The sequence below is a fragment of the Lycium barbarum genome, chromosome 10 (assembly GCF_019175385.1).
Source record: "Lycium barbarum isolate Lr01 chromosome 10, ASM1917538v2, whole genome shotgun sequence".
Taxonomy (NCBI): domain Eukaryota; kingdom Viridiplantae; phylum Streptophyta; class Magnoliopsida; order Solanales; family Solanaceae; genus Lycium; species Lycium barbarum.
The window spans coordinates 115199518-115208774 of NC_083346.1; the positions used below are offsets into that span (position 1 = coordinate 115199518).

General features: G+C 36.1%; 1 protein-coding gene across 1 annotated transcript; it reads right to left on the reverse strand.

Annotated features, from left to right (window-relative positions):
* Positions 1-7473: 7473 nt before the first annotated feature.
* LOC132614346 (uncharacterized) lies at positions 7474-9030 on the reverse strand. The gene is made up of 3 exons (XM_060328772.1): positions 8875-9030; positions 8228-8333; positions 7474-7817 (listed from the first exon to the last, which is right to left on the reverse strand). Exons 1-3 carry the CDS (start codon positions 8905-8907, stop codon positions 7648-7650), a joined length of 309 nt encoding a protein of 102 aa, XP_060184755.1. The 5' UTR covers positions 8908-9030; the 3' UTR covers positions 7474-7647.
* Positions 9031-9257: the final 227 nt, after the last annotated feature.

A 9257-nucleotide genomic window follows, 5' to 3' on the forward strand; every position in this document is an offset into this window, starting at 1 on the left:
GGGCCCGTCTAAATTCCTCACAAGCCGCTCATCATCTAATGATGCGCGTAACGTCGCCCAATCGATGTCATCACGCTCCTCCATGTACGTGTTCTGGCTCGGCTGAGATGAAGACTCAGGTATCTCAGCAAGTAGGCGCGGCGGCGTAAACGTAGGTGACTGTCCAGCTGAGTTGCTACTGGCCTGGAACGGTTGCTGATTGAATAGAACGGGAACGACCTCTGGAATGGGAGCGGCCTCATCTGCCTCATCTACCAGATGGCGTCCTCCACCACCAAGTCCTATAGCAGCACCGCGTCCTCTGGCAGTACCACGACCTCCTCCTCGCGTCGCCTGATAATTGGCCTCTGGAACAGGATCATTCATGCGCCTAGACTCTCCTGCCTGCCGGATACCATCCTTGGATATCCCTACCATCTCCACCACAAGCCCCACAACCCCGGGGTAAGACATATGCTCTAACCCCAATATGCGTAATCGTTGTACGGCCACCAGCTGCATTTGTGTTCAACAGTAAAAAAGAAGAAGTTATTTTTAAAACGTAACAATTAATACAATGAAATAAATCTAAATACGATAAACTTACCAATCCCTCGTACTGCCCCGCGAGTGCTGCATATCCTACATCCCTTGCGAGATGCAAAGTTGGGTTGTCGATTAATCAACGTGTGATCCCATGATACCAGCGCATGTAATCCATGATGGGAGTCACATGGCCGACCACCGCTAAAGTGCCCAACCTGTCCTCACAACGCTGGAGCTGGACACCCATGAAAGCCAAAAATGCATCATTAATGGCGGCTTGATCGCCCCGTTGGTAGTGTCAGAACTCACGACGAACGTCTGGGTTATACTCTGTGTATGCCCATACTGTCGTAAGATGCGCTCGGGCATGTGGTCCTCAATGATGTCTAGATGTATCAATGGACACTGCAACCTCCACACGGCCTGACCTGACCTGCCCTGCAAAAGCCCGGCAACCCATCCAAAATAGCAACGTACTTTGTCCATATAAATAGCTGCATAAAATATAGATACAAATTCTGGGTTCGATCCCAAGCAACAGCAATGAATTCGTTGTTTTCTTACCAAAAATAAAATAAAATTCGCAAGGCATAAGTTTAGAGAACCTTTGCCTTGTCCGGCATAAGTTCTATAGGAATTAAATTATCCAGCATAAAGTTGCGTAGTAACTAATTCGAAGGGCATAAGTTTATAGAAACTTTGCCTTGTCTGGCATAATTTCTATAGGAATTAAATTTTCCGGCATAAGTTGTGTAGTGCCGAGCGAATTAATTGCTACACAACTTATGCCAGAAAATTTAATTCCTACAGAAATTATGCCGGACAAGGAAAAGTTTCTATAAACTTATGCCTTGAAAAATTAGGTGGGCAGGCCGAATGATGTCAGAAGTATTTTCACCCACTCTTTTGTTACTGAAAAAGTCGAAGGGCAAAAATTAAAGACCAACGGTTTGACGGGCAAAATTAAAGACCACCCCAAGATAGGGGCATTCGTGCGAATGACCCTTGTATTCCCACGTCAATTTCCCTCAAATATTTGGCTACGGATAGTCCATTCCCACATTTTTAGGTTATAACTTTGTATTCAATAACCGGTAAAGATTTTTTTTTCTTCTGAAAATCTTTCGGTCTTCTAAACCAAAATTTCTCAAATCATATACATGAATCTCTCAAACCATCAAAGTTTACCGTTAAAATAGCTTCCAAAATTTTGAACACATCTCAATCTTCCGAATATCTTCTACTCTCCTAGATCTCCCAAATCATACGAAAATATATCAAATCATCACCATAAAACTCGCTATCAGTTTATCAGTATCCCTACATTCCATTAGTTAACTTTTTTCGAAATTTTTTACGATTTTGATACCAGATTACTCGTATATCAAAAAGTTTGAGTGCCATTTATTATTTTTGATATACATAACTTTCATTATCTGATATACATACGACAGGATATAAAGCTCTTCCTACTGATATAAAAAAAAATATGGGCTTCATTTATCCATTTTGATATACATAATTTTTCATTATTTGATATACATGGGATACAAAGTAATTGCTAATGATATAAACACCACATATGTAAATAAAAACTTAATTGATGTCAGTTTCATCGTGTTGATATACACATGTATTCACTCTATGATGTACACACTTATACACAATATTTTTTCCATAACGATGCACAACAACATATGTGTCACGGCCCAGTCTCGACTGGGACGGACTACATTCTACATATATACTATAGGCATCTACTTTGAAATTGTAATCATCTACATGATGTAGTAAACCTGTAAATCTATTAATAGAACTATAAGATGCTCTGTCCATATGATCAGAATAATAAACCAGTACATGACTGAACCGACCACAGACGTTTATGAAGCCTCTAAGAACATTTGACTGACATAACCTAGTCGGAAAAGGGCCCCGACCTACCCATAATCTCTAAACATATAAGTACAAGACCTGACCCAACTCCATGAAGAAGTGGAGCTTATACCATCTCACTGAACATCTGTACTATCTAGAATGCATCCCTGCCACTCGGCCCTAACTCGGTGGTAAATGCATAACTGCCCAACCGACCGTAGCTCGGTGATAAATGCGTAACTGTCCAACCAGCCGTAGCTCGGTGGTAAATCGAGATACATAACTTCCCAATTGACCGTAGCTCGGTGGTAAAGTAGGAATGCCATAGCTATGCCCTTATAGGTATTGTATATGCGTATACAACTTCATCACTCATTACATATGTACATACAATATCTGAAGAGTCTTTTAGGATCATTCGAGCATCTTTTGGAGTGACCTATAGTCGTTTACCGTCCGATTACGTTATGAACTAACTTCATCAACAAACGTTCAATAAGAATCAAGAATCAATGTCATGAATCAGAATTTACATTATAAGGGACAATGAACATAAGCTTTCTATATTTACTAAGAATTGTATCATTTTTTTAGTATCGTTCGTTTGTTTACGTTTCGTCGTTGGAGTCATGCCAAAAGAAGAAAAAGGAAGTACCTCTCTGTTATACCTAATTTACACTAGAGGATGCTTTATGACTCAATTGGGCAACTTGGATTCTCTTAACCTTTTCTCCTTACGTTACACTCTATGTCCCATGACAACCTCTTGGACCTCAGTCGCATACTATCATTTATCTTAAGCGCCCTTCATATTTGACAGTCGCTCTATGACCTCTTTCATTATACTTCGTATACCATCCACATCTTCATACTTAAGTGAAACTCTAATTCCATCATAACAACTTGGAACTAAACTCTATGAGTAAATGCTAAAGTGCACTGAATCCAGACATATACCATTTCTTAAGAGGCTCACAAGACTTACAATATGAAGGCAACACATTAATCAGCTCTAGACACTAATGGTCCATACAAGAAACAAACAACACACGTTGTGCCATAGTGGCGAGTCAATGAACAACCTTACGTACCTCGATTTGATCTTCGAATGACCACAACGAGTCAATCCCTCCGATAAACGTTTAACCTGTTTAAGACAACTAATATCAACGTAATCAACAACGCAACAACATACTATAATTATACCAACATTATTGTCAAGCAATCAAAGAGCGACGAGCTTCCCCGAGGCTACAATGGTGCATTCCACACCCGACCTTCTTTTAGCTACAAACAAGCTCTACACGAGCTACCAAACATCCCCACCATAAGAAAACAACCCATAACCTACTTGTATATAACTACTATGGGCCACGGCTTCCGACCACCGTCCCGTTAGTTCTCAACAAATACATGCCTTTCATGCTCATACACGTTCGTAGATGGTTGTAGATGATGAATTGTACTTGGGTCGCCTTCTTTAAAAGCTTCCCGTCACCTTACTTTACTACGAAGTAACCTTCGATTTGCTATTCCGGAGCGACATGATGCTCGTACTGGGAAATCGTGGACAATGATGTCTAAGCTTGTAATCACTTGGGGTGAAATACCCATCTGGACACTTTTTAGAGGCTTGGTCGTCCTATCTAGAATCTTATACGTGGGTCTTGCTATGAAGAAAATATTCACTGAAGGTCATATAGAGAAAATGGTGATTGGAAGTGATTAATTTCTATATGTTAAGCTATTTAAGGTGGCAGAAAATTGATTAAAAGGTTATGGCGGTGGGGTACTTCCCCATTAAGGAATTTCCCTTTGTTACTACTAATTCATTCCCGACAAAATGAGGGCACCGGTAACATCAATTGCTATATCTTCTTTAGTGCGTGTATATGCTCCAGCACGTTTTCCAATTAATCGCATAGGGGCCCTACATTCTTTCCATGTATCAGCTGCAAGGATAATATTATAATACTAGTTTGTGGAAGATAACATAAAATACTATACTTTATAATGCATATTAACTTATTAACTCCAACTAATTATAATAAATAATATTCGTCACTTCTTATTACTACCGATGTAACTTTGTCAACTTCTAATTTCCAATCTTATATCAAGAGTACAAATTTTGAACTATTAATTCTCAAAATGGAAAAAAGATAACTTTTCTTATAAGAAATAATTTCTAGCTTTATAGTAAAGAAAATTTCATTTATAAACTTTCTCAAATCATGTGTATAATTTAAAGCATATTCGGAAATAGTATTAATAGTAACTACCCGAAATCATACTTATCAAATCTTTACTAAAATGTTTTACTTAAAAATATATATATATATATATATATATATATCTACACCGTATCAAAATAATATTTGACGATATCAAATTTGTCAAACTTACGGGGTCTTACAATAGCACTGTCATAAACCCTTTATGACCTCATAAATGACTTTAATCCCTTCAAGCTTACATCAACTAACTTATGACGCGCTTTAACCTAGACGCACGGGATGTTACAATATGTACAAAGTTATTCGCCCACCGATATACATATTGATATATACGGTTGATTTCAGCACTCGATCTTGTTCATCGTCATTTCAATAGCCAATCCTGTTCACCGCTATGTATATTATATATGAGCAATCTGCCTACATCTGGCTAGATGAATGTTCATCGTTCAAAGTTAAAACTAATGTTAGGTAAATCATTCTCCTTCACTGATATGCACAAGTAATACACCTCAAAATATGATTTTTCTTCTTCTTCAGCTCGGGGTAATACAAGCAAACCCATATCAGTGTCAATCAACAATGGTGGTGAATCATCGTCAATCTTGTAACGAATATCTAGCGAATTAACTTCGATTTGCTGGATATAATATATAACTCGTTCAACGTTGAACTCGCTTTTCAGCATAACCCGTTGACTTTTGAAAACAAGAACTACTCCGTTTTACGCGTGAAATAGGGGTATGAGATAGCTTTTTGGATGGATATATATTAGAAAGCATGAAATAAGGAATAAAATAGTTATCTTCCAATAAAATGGCACGTTTTAATTGTAACTGGCTATACAATAATGCCAAAAAATTTGAACTTCAATGGCTAAGCATAATCTTTGGCAAAAAATATGCTAACAAATTCTTAGGGTTGTATACAGGCGTTAGTATCCAATTTATTTTGGCGAAACTCATTCAAATCCATGTAACTCGCTCAATCCACTCAAATTTTAATGGGTTGGATAACTAGAATAATTTTGATGATAGGTTGATTTGGATTATGCGGTTAACGCATGACAAATCAATAGTCCAATGAACCCATATACCCAACACTGACCGATGAAATGATCAATCTTAGCCTCTAGTAGCTAGCTAGAGTTCCACCTCCAGATTAAATTTTGCATCTAAAAATTAATTGTTTAAAATTTTTTGAAACAACTATTTATATGTCATTTATTGATTTAACTCACTTTGACTCGTTCAAATTCTGTTGAAATCGCTTATTTGCCACCCCTAATTTATTTTATAGTGATTAAGATGTCTTAATCTGAATGCATGTCTGAATATTAAAATATTATATTCAAATTAGAATATTAAATAATTAAAATTATTTGTTTCTCAACATCGGAATGTAGAAAATTTATCATTAAGATTAAAATAAAATACTTATATGATCTAATACTATATATATCAACAAAATAGTTTTAATAATTATTTGGTGGTTGGTGATAATGATGACTAACTGTGGTAGTTGTGGGGCCAAGTGATGTTAATTGGTAGTTGGTGTAGCGTTGGCAGATTGGTGATTGTGAGTAATAACTAGGGGTGATTATAATTGACAATATCGATCAATATAGTGATTGATAGTAATAATTAGTGATGATGGCGGAATGTAATATCATCATGTATTGAAATTTGCACCCACCACTAAAGCACGTTTTCTGCGGGGTTTTTTTTGTAAGAAATCTAATTTCTTTTTATGACATTTCAACAAAAAAATCTGTCGAAAAAATCACATTTTTGTTAGTATGGAATAAGGCAAAAACAAAATTGCGCACTCTTTTAGTTATTAAGAAAAACACCAAATTAAGGAAAAGGTGCGTACCCTGATTGCGACGTAAAAATGAATAAGTAGCCCCTACTTTGAGAGGCTTCATTTATTGCTAAATCACCATATTGAAAAATCATAAATCACATGACATCTTGTACACTGTGTAAGTGTGCATACAGCACTACAAGACAGCTAGAGAGCCAAAATATGTAACCACGCAACAGACGAGAAGACAATATTTGAAGATTCTAGTGTGGCGTCCACACACACATCCTTTGCAGCTCCTTTATAGAGGCGGAACGAGAATTTTAAATTTATGAATTTTAAATTTTACAACGATGACTTCAAGCATAAATAATTGGATTTCAAATTTAATATGTATGTATATTTAATAAAAATTTAACACAAAGATACTATTGGAGTAAAACTAATGGGTTCATCTGAGCTGGGCTTGTACCTCCGCCTCTGGCCATACACCAACCATTCCTTTTAAGGTTTTGGTCTTGTCAACACCAACTTGTGACCTAAAAAAACTTAGATTAAGAAATTTACTCGAGTTGGGATGTTTGGAGCTGAACCAACAGGTATATTATACTCTCTCCGTTTCAATTTATGTGAACCTATTTCCTTTTTAGCTCGTGCCAAAATGAATGACCTCTTTCCTAATTTGGAAATAAATTCACTTTATGAAATGATTTACAACCACACAAATATTCAAGACTTAGTTTGAATCATAAGTTTCAAAAGTCTTCACTCTTTCTTAAATGTCGTGCTCAATCAAATGGGTTCATATAAATTGAAACGGAGAGAGTATATATATATATATATATATATATATATATATATATATATATATATATATATATATATATATAGTATGATCCAGAAAAGGACCGCACAGTACAATATTGTCCGATCCGCATTTTCAATAACGTAGCTACGGACATTGGCAGTACTACACTTTATAATCACGTTTGAGTCCGACCCCTTAAAAGATAATTACATGTAATCGTTCATAAATAGAAGTAATATTAGTAACTTAGAAAATAAGACAGATAAACCTGCTATACTAGCTTAAAATATACTGATAGCAGGGAGAATGCTTTAGACAATCAGCACTGGATGCCAACCAGAACTCAAAGGTTAGATCGCTTTCGCGTGGTTATAATAAACTCCTATGCAACTATTATTCCTTGTCTGATTCCTTGGAAGAACCTGCTTCGTCCGATTCTTTGGAATCTGATATCATTTTCTGTATCATAGCGCTAGTTTCTGCATCTGTCATGCGATCTTTGTTCTGCGATTGCGTATATGACTCGAAGAACTCTTTGTTCTCTTTCTCTAACTCTTTCCACACTGCAAAATATAAACCAACAATATCATGATGATCAGTTGGACATACTGGAAATAGAGGTGAACCAAAATTTTGAGTTTATAGGTTCTAGATTCTAGAAAAAACAGTTTATTGAGTCTCCCAATGTGAAATATGCATAAGCTAATGTGTTTTAAGTTATATACATGCGCGCATGTGTACATAATGTTTAAACTATATATCAGGGTAATTTAACTTTTTATAGAACAAGTTACTCCGTTATTTACTCTATTTTAAAGGTTATTAAATCATGTTAGTTATAAACAACTCGTCCCCCGAAAGATGGTGTAAAAATATCATATACTATATCACTATACAAAACTTAAACTCTAAGCTATTAAGCTAATAGCTGCAGACAATAGAATAAATAAAAAAGAGTAACAATTGGACTAACCAGTGGCAGTGATTACGGGCTTTATGTTTGCATGCTTGGATAGTGCCTCCATGCACTCCTCTTTTGTCATTTGGAAAATTAAACACTTTTCTATCAGGTGCTGCACCTATAGGGTTAACAGATTAATAAGCATGGGAATAAGAACAAAAACAGCAAGCAATTAAGTATAGAGAATAAACAACAATTTATTTTGTAGTTTCATCCAGGATTGCGGTGGGATGGATAGTATCCTTCCACCCTTAACTAGAGTTTTCTGGTTTGAGCCCTCATTATGAAAAAAATTCAGATAGAAAGCTCTTCCCCTCTAACAGGTCTTGAGCGATGCTAATCGACAGATTTAGTAGTATAGATATGATTTCATTTGAACCCTTAAATTTTACTGTAAACCTGGATTTATCAATATATATAAACCCACTAGAATTGCTGAAATTAAACCGTGAACTCAAAACTTAAACAAGGTGATGAGTTCAGTGATAGGAACCCAGTGCTAAATTCATAGAGATAAAATCTTGAATCTGACTATGTTAGACGTCAGGGTTCTATAACTGATACTGGACACACCCAAAAATCTAAAAAGAAATAAAAAAAAAAAAAAAAACTGATCGATAGTACTATTGAACTATACATCCGTAGATATTTGTATTTACCATGTGGATGTATGAAGCAGAAGAACCACTCATTATCTAGTTTACTATATCTGATCCTGATCACCAACACAAGCTAGCTAGCTCAAATAGCAAAATATTGTAGATGATAAGAGTAAGGTATATGATAAGAGATCGTGAGTTGAGGCAAGTGAGTGAATAAAATACACTTTATAATAGTAGAAAATTAGTAGCAGCAACTGTAGTGTGGGGTAAGGAGTCCCACGTGATAGATAAATAATAACTGGTGGAGAGGGGATTAGAGTAGATTTTCTAAGTGACTATTTCTTTGTCTTTTTTAATCTGGCCCCTCCACGTGATAAGTGGGTCCATTAACCGAAACTGGACTAACCAACATCTCCTAAGTGGCATTATATCATTTAATC

Excerpts from the sequence above, each read along its gene's own strand:
- LOC132614346 (XM_060328772.1), bottom strand. The coding sequence starts at position 8,907 with ATGAGTGGTTCTTCTGCTTCATACATCCACATG. Across the intron at positions 8,334-8,874 it reads CTGCTTCATACATCCACATG|GTGCAGCACCTGATAGAAAA; the intron begins GTAAATACAAAT and ends TTAACCCTATAG. Across the intron at positions 7,818-8,227 it reads GCCCGTAATCACTGCCACTG|TGTGGAAAGAGTTAGAGAAA; the intron begins GTTAGTCCAATT and ends TATATTTTGCAG.